We start from the raw sequence: 13787 nt of genomic DNA, 5'->3' as shown, positions 1-13787 counted from the left end.
TCCAGCAGGCCACAAATGTGCATGTGTCTGCTCAAACGGTCAGAAACAGACTCCATGATGGTGGTATGAGGGCCCGACGTCCACAGGTGGGGGTTGTGCTTACAGCCCAACACCGTGCAGGACGTTTGGCATTTGCCAGAGAACACCAAGATTGGCAAATTCGCCACTGGCGCCCTGTGCTCTTCACAGATGAAAGCAGGTTCACACTGAGCACGTGAGAGACGTGACAGAGTCTGGAGATGCCGTGGAGAACGTTCTGCTGCCTGCAACATCCTCCAGCATGACCGGTTTGGCGGTGGGTCAGTCATGGTGTGGGGTGGCATTTCTTTGGGGGGCCGCACAGCCCTCCATGTGCTCGCCAGAGGTAGCCTGACTGCCATTAGGTACCGAGATGAGATCCTCAGACCCCTTGTGAGACCATATGCTGGTGCGGTTGGCCCTGGGTTCCTCCTAATGCAAGACAATGCTAGACCTCAAGTGGCTGGACTGTGTCAGCAGTTCCTGCAAGAGGAAGGCATTGACGCTATGGACTGGCCCGCCCGTTCCCCAGACCTGAATCCAATTGAGCACATCTGGGACATCATGTCTCGCTCCATCCACCAACGCCACGTTGCACCACAGACTGTCCAGGAGTTGGCGGATGCTTTAGTCCAGGTCTGGGAGGAGATCCCTCAGGAGACCATCCGCCACCTCATCAGGAGCATGCCCAGTCGTTGTAGGGAGGTCATACAGGCTCGTGGAGGCCACACACACTGCTGAGCCTCATTTTGACTTGTTTTAAGGACATTACATCAAAGTTGGATCAGCCTGTAGTGTGGTTTTCCACTTTAATTTTGAGTGTGACTCCAAATCCAGACCTCCATGGGTTGATAAATTGGATTTCCATTGATTATTTTTGTTCGATTTTGTTGTCAGCACATTCAAGTATATAAAGAAAAAAGTATTTCATAAGATTATTTCTTTCATTCAGATCTAGGATGTGTTGTTTAACCTGTTAGGGCCTTGGGGCAGTATTGACACGGCCGGATAAAAAACGTACCCGATTTAATCTGGTTACTACTCCTGCCCAGTAACTAGAATATGCATATAATTATTGGCTTTGGATAGAAAACACCCTAAAGTTTCTAAAACTGTTTGAATGGTGTCTGTGAGTATAACATAACTCATATGGCACGCAAAGACCTGAGAAGATTCTGAACAGGAAGTGGCCTGTCTGACAAGTTGTTGTTCATCTTGGTTCTTTTTATTGAAGACTGAGGATCTTTGCTGTAACGTGACACTTCCTTGACTCCCATAGGCTCTCAGAGCCCGGGAAAAAGCTGAATGATATCGAGGCAGCCTCTGGCTGAAACACATTATCGCGTTTGGCAAGTGGCCGATCAGAGGACAATGGGCTTAGGCGCATGCACGAGTCGACCCCGTGCTTTATTTTCTTTCCTCTTTTTACCTAAACGCAGATTCCCGGTCGGAATATTATCGCTTTTTTACGAGAAAAATGGCATAAAAATAGATTTTAAACAGCGGTTGACATGCTTCGAAGTAGGGTAATGGAATATTTAGAATTTTTTTGTCACGAAATGCGCCATGCTCGTCACCCTTATTTACCCTTTCGGATAGTGTCTTGAACGCACGAACAAAACGCCGCTATTTGGATATAACAATGGATTATTTGGGACCAAACCAACATTTGTTATTGAAGTAGAAGTCCTGGGAGTGCATTCTGATGAAGAACAGCAAAGGTAATAACATTTTTCTTATAGTAAATCTGACTTTGGTGAGTGCTAAACTTGCTGGGTGTCTAAATAGCTAGCCCTGTGATGCCGGGCTATCTACTGAGAATATTGCAAAATGTGCTTTCACCGAAAAGCTATTTTAAAATCGGACATATCGAGTGCATAGGGGAGTTCTGTATCTATAATTCTTAAAATAATTGTTATTTTTTTTGTGAACGTTTATCGTGAGTAATTTAGTAAATTCACCGGCAGTGTTTGGTGGGAATGCTAGTCACATGCTAGTCACATGCTAATGTAAAAAGCTGTTTTTTGATATAAATATGAACTTGATTGAACAAAACATGCAATCGGACAGTGTGGTTAGATTAACGAGAGTCTTGTCTTTAAAATGGTGTAAAATAGTCATATGTTTGATAAATTGAAGTTTTTGCATTTTTGAGGTATTTGAATATCGCGCCACGGGATTCAAGCGAGCGTCCCACCTAGCCCATAGAGGTTAAGTGTTCCCTTTATTTTTTGGAGCAGTATATTTTGAAGAAGTTTGTTTACTAGCTAGCTACCTTTTGAGTTTTGATCCCGTGACGCGGTTCGCCTCAGTTGCTGGGACAGCTACTATCTTTCCCTTGATCTTGCCGACCAAGGACGTGTCTAAGGAGCTGCTAGCTAGCTGCCTATCAAGCTAACCTACATTGCTACAATGACAAAGACCAAAGCCGGCAGGTGTACTGTTGAGAACAGTGGTGTCTCTCTATCACAGGTGAAGGATCTTTTAAACAAATGAAATAGTTCTACAACAGTTGTTACAACAACAACAAAATAGCTTCAAGTGTTGTGGTGGAGTCAACTAATAAAATAATGGATGACCTGACCAGATAGTTTCAGGAACTGAAGAACAGTTCTACCCAGGGTCAGCTCGATGAGTTTAAACGGGAGAATGGCAAGAGGACAGCAATCTGTAAGTCATTGAGAGAGGACACCAGTTCTGTATGTGAATCCATGGTAACAATGACTGAGAACTCACATTATCTCGAGGGACCAGAGTGCTTAGGGACATTGCTTACATTGGCTATGACAGGCTCATTGTCCATCCTCCCTCCAAAAAGCCTGGATTGGGTAAGAGAGCCAGCCCAATGGGTTCGTAGCTTCATCTCCACAGCACACACACCAACTGATTAATGAATTGCTGAATGTATTTTTTTTTTATCTTGCTTTGTTTGCTCTTTTCTATATTACTTATATCTCTGATAAGCTACCCAGGAAAGGGCTAAAAATATCCCATAATAAAATATGTAGCCTTAGAAATAAAGTTCTCATGAAATCAATAACTTGCTAACATCAGATAACATTCATATATTAGCCATTTCTGAGCCTCACTTAGATAATTAATTTGATGATACAGCTTATGTGTAATGGCTTTTCAACCTCAGCGATATCGTGGAGAAATCTATCTAATAGAACTCAGAGGGTTTTCTTTTAATCAAAGCCTGTGTGTCCATGTATGCTGATGATTCAACCATATACGCATCAGCAACCACAGCTAATGAAGTCACTGAAACCCTTAACAAAGAGTTGCAGTCTGTTTTGGAATGGGTGGCCAGTAATAAACTGGTCCTGAACATCTCGAGAACTAAGAGCATGGCATTTGGTACAAATCATTCCCTAAGTTCTAGGACTTAGCTGAATCTGGTAATGAATGGTGTGGAAGTTGAGGAGACTAAATTACTTGGTGTTATATTAGATTGTAAACGGTCATTGTCAAAACAAATAGATCAAATGGTTGTAAAGATAGGGAGAGGTCTGTCCGTAGTAAAGAGACTCTCTGCTTTTTTGGCACCACACTCAATAAAGTTAATGTTTTAAATGTATGTAAATTTACCAGCAAGGCTAAGTCTCTTGTCTGTAATGTCTTGTTCAATATCTGTCAGACCCCAGTAAGACTAGCTGCCTCCATTGGCGTTGGCTAATGGGGATCCTAATAAAAAATAACATCGAAATAATAAATAAAGGAGGATATTACTCAGTCTATCAGAATGCTCATCTGTCATCTTCTCTGTGAAAATGTTAGCGAAAAATGCTTTTTAAGCATTCAGGCAGAATTCACATATTCAGTCACAGTAACAGACACCAGATTGTGGAAAATGTTTCAACTTTTCATGCAAATCTCTGAATCATCCCAGAGATGTAGTCATGCCATTGGAATAATCTTATTCCAGTCTGGTTTCAGCCATCTAAAATGTGACAACTTTAGTCTCAGCAGGTCCTATATGGTTGATATTACAACTACAGGCTTTTCTGTGTCCCAGGTTTTGTTTTTGTTTGATATACAATACCAGTCAAAAGTTTTTACACACCTACTCATTCAAGGGTTTTTCTTTATTTTCTACATTGTAGAATGATAGTGAATACATCTGTGATGGAGAAGTCCGTCACTGGCCGCGGGCAATATTTGGTAAACTAACTCACACACGCATCACCCCCTCCCTGCTCCGTTATCAGGTACGTTAGAAATGTGTGTCGACACACAAGTTAACTTTGCTATCTTAGTACCTTCATTACACACTTTATTCTTACCTCCTGTGAGTAACAGTTTGTTATGATATAAAGAATATACAGACAAGCGTTCATGTTTAATTTAAGCAACGTTTACTGTACTTAACAATGTTAAATTGAGCGCGCTCTTTGTTTGGTTCTGTTCCGCTCTCTCTGTCTCTGTAGCTTCCGGGTATGCTGGGATAAGGACCACGGCAATCATGCTAATGTAAAAAGCTGGTTTTTGATATAAATATGAACTTGATTGAACAAAACATGCATGTATTGTATAACATAATGTCCTAGGGTTGTCATCTGATGAAGATCATCAAAGGTTAGTACTGCAATTAGCTGTCTTCTGGGTTTATGTGACATTATATGCTAGCTTGAAAAATGGGTGTCTGATTATTTCTGGCTTGGTACTCTGCTGACATAATCTAATGTTTTGCTTTTGTTGTAAAGCCTTTTTGAAATCGGACAGTGTGGTTAGATTAACGAGAGTCTTGTCTTTAAATAGCTGTAAAATAGTCATATGTTTGAGAAATTGAAGTAATAGGATTTTTAAGGTTTTGAAAATCGCGCCACAGGCTTCAAGTGGCTGTTACGTAGGTGGGACGAATTCGTCCCGCCTAGCCCATAGAGGTTAATAAATCAAGAAGATGATTCACATCCCCGCTGCAGTTTGGTCTGATCATTTCGACGCATATGACATATTGGAAGACACCATGTCAGTAGAGATGAGATTTTGTAAATGTGTTATATTGTATCATGAGAAACGAATTGCAAAGGTGCAATGTATATAATTCATGATGTTTAGCTGAGTGGAAATGTAGGCTTTTATGGTAATTGCTTTATTAATTAGTGTTTGGTATGTTCTGATGGGAGGAGCCTCTCTTTCAGTTCAAGGGGGGACCAATTTGGTTTGAGCTGTTGATGGGGCAGCATTGATTATAGCTGTTTCATTAGGCATTCTTTTGGTGGCAGTACTGTTGTTTCTCTTCCGGATTCAGTACTTTTGCGGCTCCGCTATTTTTTTATTTGATAGAGGTTACTGTAGGTTTTTCAGTGTGGCCTTCTGGACTACTCTACGCGCCAAACTCAAAACTATGAATTAAAACATATGAAATCATGTAGTAACCAAAAAAGTGGTAAACCAATCAAAGTATATTTTATATTTGAGATTCTTCAAAGTAGCCACCCTTTGCCTTGATGACAGGTTTTCACAATCTTGGCATTCTCTCAACCAGCTTCATGAGGTAGTCACCTGGAATGCATTTCAGTTAACAGGTGTGCCTTGTTAAAAGTTAATTTGTGGAATTTCTTTCCTTCTTAATGCATTTGATCGGGACAATTTCAAGAACTTTGAAAACTTCTTCAAGTGCAGTCACAAAACCCATCAAGCACTATGATGACACTGGCTCTCATGAGGACCACTACAGGAAAGGAAGACCCAGAGATACCTCTGCTGCAGAGGATAAGTTCATTAGAGTTACCAGCCTCCGAAATTGAAGCCCAAATAAATGCATCAGAGTTCAAGTAACAGACACATATCAACATCAACTGTTCAGAGGAGACTGGATGATACAGGCCTTCATGGTCAAATTGCTGCAAAGAAATTGCTACTAAAGGACAACAATAAGAAGAAGAGACTTGCTTGGGATTAAGAAACAGGAGCAATTGACATTTGACAGGTGTTAATCTGTCCTTTGGTCTGATGAGTCCAAATTTGAGATTTTTGGTTCCAACCGCAGTGTCTTTGTAAGACACAGAATAGGTGAACGAATGATCTCTGCATGTGTGGTTCCCACCGTGAAGCATGGAGGAGGAGGTGTGATTGTGTGGTGCTTTGCTGGGACACTGTGATTTATTTTGAATCCAAGGCACACTTAATCAACAAGGCTGCCACAGCATTCTGCAGCGTTACACAATCCCATCTGGTTTGTGCTTATTGGGACTATCATTTTTTTTCAACAGGACAATGACCCAACACACCTCCAGGCTGTGTAAGGGCTATTTGACCAAGAAGGAGAGTGATGGAGTGCTGCATCAGATGGCCTGGCCTCCACAATCACCCAACCTCAACCCAATTCAGATGGTTTGGTATGAGTTGGACCACAGAGTGAAGGAAAAGCAGCCAACAAGTGCTCAGCATATGTTTGAACTCCTTCAAGACTGTTAGAAAAGCATTCCAGGTGAAGCTGCTTGAGAGAATGCCATGGGTGCGCAAAGCTGTCATCAAGACAATGGTTGGCTTGTTGGTTATACATGATTCCAAGTGTTACTTCATAGTTTTGATGTCTTCACTATTATTCTGCAATGTAGAACATAGTAAAATAAAGAAAAACCCTTGAATGAGTAGGTGTGTTCTAACTTTTGACTGGTGTATATATAGTAAGTGGACCCTAACATAACCATACATTTTACTGTTTTGCATTGACAAGGCACTTGGCCCAGAACATGACTTTGAACTTCAATGTATTTCAACATGAACATTTTTTATAATTAATGTTCAAAGTGCATAAGCACTAAATCTATCGTATTCCATGAAATACAGTTGTCCCGAATTTGTCCCACAGTATTGCATCATTACCATCACGCTGTGCTTTTTCAAAATTGTTCATATCAAGTCACACAAGAACTGGGAAGTGACAGTGAAGAATAAGGATATGACATATAATATATTATATTATATACCCTCCTCCAAGTAAAGTAACTTGGAATGTGTCAAATGGTTGTAAGTCATCTAGATTGTCCTCTATTTGGATGGATACATCTCATTATATTGTGGTTGGAGTTTATCTAATATAAGCGGATCATATTAACAAAGTAAACCTGGTAGTTTAATTCAAAAAATTAGCAAATTGTCATTAAAACACTGTCATTACCACCACAAATAGGGTCGGTAATGACAATTTCCAGGTTATTGCCATCAGAAAATAATGACTTTTTGTATAACTTTTGTATAAAATGGGTAAACCCCTGCTCAATATTGCTTATCGCATAATCTTTTACTGTTTTTATAACAATCGATCATATTGTAAATACCCATTTCCACAACGTTATTTTTAACAACATTATCCTGTCGTTATTGCCACACAGTCTTTACCACCACAATCTACAAATATTTCTGAATCAAAAATATATGTGCACATTAAATATCACACTCCTCTCATCATCAAGTGAAAAGCACTTATTCTCAACCGATCAACTTAAAAATGAGTAAGTACATAACCATTTCGACAGGTAATTGCATTGTTTATGGTACTGTAGCTTCAATGCAGGTATACAAACACAGGCAGCAAACAGCCATATTTATGCAATAAGGAATTCAAATAATTATTTCAAATTGTGGTAGTGCCAAATCCTATTGACAGATAAACCAAATAATCCCAAACCACATGTTGTTTGTGATTTAGTTGTAGACTAAAATTGAAGGTTTTATGATGTGATGGTAATAACATTTGCAGAAGTAAATGCCATCTATTGTTGAATAAAATGGTCACAGCCAATACCAGGTTATGGCTCCTGATAAAATGAGGAAAGTATTTATTTTGGAAAAATTATTTTTTAAGAAACATTTTATTTTAAATATGACATGCCAAAAGTGCCCGTAGTTGCAAAATCACCCATATACAATGACATCTTGAGTTCTGGGGATAGTGGAGCAGTTTTTAGGGACACTACAACTTGTTATCTACTATGTCCTTAAACCGGGCTCCACAACTGCAATTTACTCCCCCCCCCCCCGTACGGCCCCACATGTTCATCTATATAACAACGAAAGGTATGACTTTCTGGCGTTAAAATAGTTACACAAACTCAAGCTCAAAGAACCAACAAGAAGAGCTGAGTTACTTAGTCAAGAACTTACATTTTAAAAGATACTTATGTCTTCTTAGATGTTTTGAGTGTGGTACTGTGTGTTCTAGCTGCGCCACAGACGTTGTTTCATAAACCTGTGACGTGTCCCGGGCTCATTACATGAACAAAAAAATGCTTTTTATTGTCACTCCCCTAAAATCTACTGGCTAGACATCTGGGTATCACGTTACCGACTAAATACTTCACAGTAACAGTAACCACTCTGTGCATTGCCTGGGCTACTGCAGTAAATTACTCAGATTAATACAATTCAATAACTGTCTTCTCAAAATCTCACATGCGTCAATGGCTTAATAAAATAAAATTGTTATAGTAGGTACTTACTATTAGCAGCCCATCAGTTATTACCGTTAACAAAAAATCTTGGAATGATACCAGTACCCCAAAATGCCCAGGTTCCAGAGTAGGGGACATACCTTGGCTTTGTGGGCTGGTTTGTGTGTGTTCATCTGGCTGACCTAGGCAAGTAGAACAGAGTAGAGTCCACATTTAGAGTCATTGGAGCAGAGTTCCTGTCTTTGGTGAAGATGAGATTATTTCCCACTTGATGTGCATAATGATGAAGAGCAAGAGAAAGAAAGGAGTGACAATCCGAATGAGGGAATGATCAACGTCCGGATGTTGACTTACAAGAAGTCTAGGGTCCAATGGTCAACTTTGCTTAGCCATCGCTGTCTTCAATGACTGACTGAGCGAGTGTGGGTGGTGGTGTGTGAGTGACCGCCTATCCTCACTGGTACCTCATTGAAAGGCAGAGTCTTAAAACCCCTCCTCTTTCTCTCTTTCTTTCTCCCTCCCTCCCCCACCCCCACCCTCTCTCTCTATCTTGTTTCTCTGACTTGCTCTTTCATTTTCTGACTCACTCTTTTCCCCTCTCATTATCATCCTCACTCTCCATCTCTCACTCTAACAGCTTTAAATGTCCATCAATCTCTTTCTCAATCTCTCTAAAGTCCACATACTTTCCTCACGACATGGAGCGATACCCCTGTTGACCACTCATGAAACCCAATGCAGTCCTATTAGATGTTTATGTTAGTCTAACTCCTTGACACAGTATGACCTCTTGTTATTTGTCTTGTAACTTGCCCATAATCTTTTCAAGACACTGTATGTGAAGCTACTTCGAGCAGCTCTGGAAACACGAAGGGTCTTTTCTCGTTCAACTTTTGCAGAGATAACCAAAAAAACATTTCTCATGAAGTCTCACATGATCAGGGTGAATCCTCAAAGCAACAGTTGACCATGGTGAACATAGTGGTGGTATGCAGGGGTGGAAATGGAAACAAATCACTCTAGAAACCCTGGAATGTAAAATCCTTGAATTCAGTGCATTTTTACATGTCAAAATTATTTCACTCATTGAATTCAATTTCAAATACTGAGGGTCTGAAAAAGATTGGTTCATATTTAATTGCCCTTGCCCTCAGTTCAGAAAATCATTTAATTCAATCAGGGGATTGACTTAAAAAGTGAAGGAAATTACCTTGTACCTAGAGGTCACAGAGGTCAAAGACTAGTAACACAGGGTCATATAATTATCTTATCCTTCTGCTTGTAATACTGACAGTATGTTTTTTGTTAGTTCTAGGCTGAAACCAAAACCTGCAATTCATAGCGACGGGAAGTAGTGGTGTCGGAGATGCTGCAGCACCTCCTGGTAAATGTTATTAAAACTGCCAAAATTATATAATTAGACTTGATTGATGTCATATTGTACAATATGTTCGTCTCCCATCTTTTTGTAAACCGGAGCTATTGGTTACATTCAAGACAAGGTTGTTTTGATTGATCTCATTTGGTCAGTATCAAAGTAGCCTGTCATTTTGGTATTTTTTTGTGGTATTAAAACATATTCTGCTAATGTCACCAGTCTGTAAAATGAAGAACTGTATAGTTACATGAAATGCATTCATAAAAGGACACCATTTTGACCCCTTGGGCTGACCCAAATGTACGCTCTGTACATAACAGACTTTTTTGAAAACAGTCGTGAGTTAAATAACTTTCTAACCTGCAGTGACTAGGCTACTGGTATCCAATCTAGGCCTAAGCCTACTCATCATAGTAGGAATTGTATTTTAATGTTTGTCTGCAAATGCAATGATAGTTGCATGTGGTTTATTATTAAGGAGAATTCTTCAGTGCTGGTCATGTGTTTCAACCATAGCTCCGGGAAGATGTTTTGAGTAGGCGCAGGGGGTGAGCACCCCTTAACCTAACCCTTCCCACAGTTGTGGTGAAAACTCAGGACCAGAAATTATGAATACTAGCCCTAGGCTTTGGGTCAGCCAATGAATCTATACACATGTCCTAGACAAGACAAATGGTTCCTTGCCTTTTTCATTACATATTGACTTTCAACATGTCAATATATGGCCACTAAATCATGAGACGAGGCTGCTGGGGCAGAGTTTTCCCTAATCTTGTAGTTGGCCAACCTAACCAATTCCGGACCCAAGTTGTAGCATATGACATAATATATCAGATGTAAAAAATGGCTTTTTATGGGCTATGATGGGACCTGATAATTACTCTAAGAAAGGTACTCATATAGTATGGCATCACTATTGTGTTGATTGACAAAGCAAAAACAGGTTTTTAGAAAAGTTTTTGCAAATTTATAAAGATTTAAACAGAAATACATTATTTACATAAGTATTCAGACCTTTTGCTATAAGACTTGGAATTGAGCTCAGGTGCATCCTGTTTCCATTGATCATCCTTGAGATGTTTCTACAAATTGATTGGAGTCCACCTGCAGTAAATTAAATTATTGGACATATGGAAAGGCACACACCTGTCTATATAAGGTTCCACAGTTGACAGTGCATGTCAGATCAAAAACCAGGCCATGAAGTCGAAGGAATTGTCCGTTGAGCTCCGGGAAAGGATTGTGTCGAGGCACAGACCTAGGGAAGGGTACCAAAAAATGTCTGCAGCATTGAAGGTCCCCGAGAACACAGCGGCCTCCATCATTGTTAGATGGAAGAAGTTTGGAACCACCATGGATCTTCCTAGAGCTGGCTGCCCAGCCAAACTGATCAATCGGGGGAGAAGGGTCTTGATCAGGGAGGTGACCAAGAACCCAATGGTCACTCTGATAGAGCTCCAGAGTTCTTCTGTGGAGATGGGAGAATCTTCCAGAAGGACAAACATCTCTGCAGCACTCCACCAATCAGGGCTTAATGGTAGAGTGGACAGACGGAAGACACTGCTCAATAAAAGGCACATGACAGCCCTCTTGGAGTTTGCCAAACGGCACCTAAAGACTCTCAGAACATAAGAAACACGATTCCCTGGTCTGATGAAACAAAGATTGAACTCTTTGAACTGAATGCCAAGCTTGACGTCTGCAGGAAACCTGACACCATCCCTACGTAGAAGCATGGTGGTGGCAGCATCATGCTGTTGGGATGTTTTTCTCACGGCAGGGACTGGGAGACTAGTGAGGATCGAGGGAAAGATGAACGGAGCAAAGTACAAAGAGATGCTTAATGAAAACCTGCTCCAGAGCTCTCAGGACCTCAGACTGGGATGAAGGTTTACCTTCCAAGAGGACAACAACCCTAAGCCCACAGCCAAGACAAATTAGGAGTGGCTTCGGGACAAGTCTCTAAATGTCCTTGAGTGGCCCAGCCAGAGCTCGGACTTGAACCCGATCGAACATCTCTGGAGAGACCTGAAAATAGCTGTGCAGCGACGCTCCCCATCCAGCCTGACAGAGCTTGAGATGATCTGCAGAGAAGAATGGGAGAAACTCCCCCAATACAGGTGAGCCAAGCTTGTAGCATCATACCCAAGAAGACTTGAGGCTGTAATCGCTGCCAAAGGTGCTTCAAACAAAGTGCTGAGTAAAGGGTTTGAATACTTACATAAATGTTATATTTCAAAAATGTCAAAAAAATCTGTTTTTGCTTTGTCATTATGGGGTATCGTGTGTAGATTGATTAGGGAGAAATAAACAATTTAATACATTTTAGAATAAGTCTGTAACGTAACAGAATGTGGAAAAAGTCAAGGGGTCTGAATACTTCCGAATGCACTGTATGTATAATAGATTTACCTCAGTTCATGCACTAGGGGGAGAGAGAGCGACACGCAGCTGCATGTGAGCCTCCGCATTTTTCTGCATGTTTTAAAAAAAGATAGATTTACAGTTCGATAAAATGTTTACATTTTAATATACAGGATACTGTCCTCCACAACATAACCTTCACTTCAAATCAAAACTCCAAACCTACAACCTGCTTTTGGACAAAATTACCTGGAAGGATTCCTACCACCAAAGACTCCTATTCACATGCTATATTGCTACTGCTCTGGCAAACAAATTACAGAAACCTGAAAACACCATCCAACCTGGAACTGAGTGAGTAATGTTTTTATTTTGTATTTATTTCACCTTTATTTAACCAGGTAGGCAAGTAGAGAACAAGTTCTCATTTACAATTGTGACCTGGCCAAGATAAATTAAGCAGTTTGACACATACAACAACACAGAGTTACACATGGAGTAAAACAAACATATAGTCAATAATATAGTAGAAAAATAAGTCTATATACAAAGTGAGCAAATGAGGTGAGATAAGGGAGGTAAAGGCAAAAAAGGCCATGGTGGCGAAGTAAATACAATATAGCAAGTTAAACACTGGAATGGTAGATTTGCAGTGGAAGAAAGTGCAAAGTAGAAATAGAAATAATGGGGTGCAAAGGAGCAAAATAAATAAATAAATAAATACAGTAGGGGGAAGAGGTAGTTGTTTGGGCTAAATTATAGATGGGCTATGTACAGGTGCAGTAATCTGTGACCTGCTCTGACAGCTGGTGCTTAAAGCTATTGAGGGAGATAAGTGTTTCCAGTTTTAGAGATTTTTGTAGTTCGTTCCAGTCATTGGCAGCAGAGAACTGGAAGGAGAGGCGGCCGAAGGAGGAATTGGCTTTGGGGGTGACCAGAGAGATATACCTGCTGGAGCGCGTGCTACAGGTGGGTGCTGCTATGGTGACCAGTGAGCTGAGATAAGGGGGAACTTTACCTAGCAGGGTCTTGTAGATGACCTGGAGCCAGTGGGTTTGGCGACGAGTATGAAGCGAAGGCCAGCCAACGAGAGCATACAGGTCGGAGTGGTGGGTAGTATATGGGGCTTTGGTGACAAAACGGATGGCACTGTGATAGACTGCATCCAATTTATTGAGTAGGGTATTGGAGGCTATTTTGTAAATGACATCGCCGAAGTCGAGGATCGGTAGGATGGTCAGTTTTTGGCAGCATGAGTGAAAGATGCTTTGTTGCGAAATAGGAAGCCAATTCTAGATTGTGCAGGCATTGATCGGTTGAAGAGCATGCATTTAGTTTTACTTGTATTTAAGAGCAGTTGGAGGCCACGGAAGGAGAGTTGTATGGCATTGAAGCTCGTCTGGAGGGTAGTTAACACAGTGTCCAAAGAAGGGCCAGAAGTATACAGAATGGTGTCATCTGCGTAGAGGTGGATCAGAGACTCACTAGCAGCAAGACCGACGTCATTGATGTATACAGAGAAAAGAGTCGGCCCAAGAATTGAACCCTGTGGCACCCCCATAGAGACTGCCAGAGGCCCGGACAAATGGCCCTCCGATTTGACACACTGAACTCTATCAGAGAAG

General features: G+C 40.8%; 1 protein-coding gene across 4 annotated transcripts in view; it reads right to left on the bottom strand.

Annotated features, from left to right (window-relative positions):
- The window catches only part of LOC106565101 (uncharacterized), a 59036-nt gene extending 50177 nt beyond the window's left edge, over nucleotides 1-8859 (bottom strand). For 2 of the 4 annotated variants that reach the window (XM_045691510.1, XM_045691511.1), the window contains exon 1: nucleotides 8469-8665. In XM_045691510.1, coding sequence (XP_045547466.1) covers nucleotides 8469-8633 — 165 coding nt within the window. In that variant the 5' untranslated portion in view covers nucleotides 8634-8665. Of the gene's footprint in view, nucleotides 1-8468; nucleotides 8666-8774 lie in introns of those variants that run through there. The other 2 variants (XM_014131825.2, XM_045691512.1) reach the window with 2 other exon arrangements.
- Between the last annotated feature and the right edge of the window lie 4928 nt (nucleotides 8860-13787).

This window comes from Salmo salar, chromosome ssa12 (genome assembly GCF_905237065.1).
Source record: "Salmo salar chromosome ssa12, Ssal_v3.1, whole genome shotgun sequence".
In the NCBI taxonomy this organism is placed as follows: Eukaryota; Metazoa; Chordata; class Actinopteri; order Salmoniformes; family Salmonidae; genus Salmo; species Salmo salar.
The sequence above is the reverse complement of the archived record's forward strand: the minus strand, read 5'-3'. Positions and strand labels throughout refer to the sequence as shown.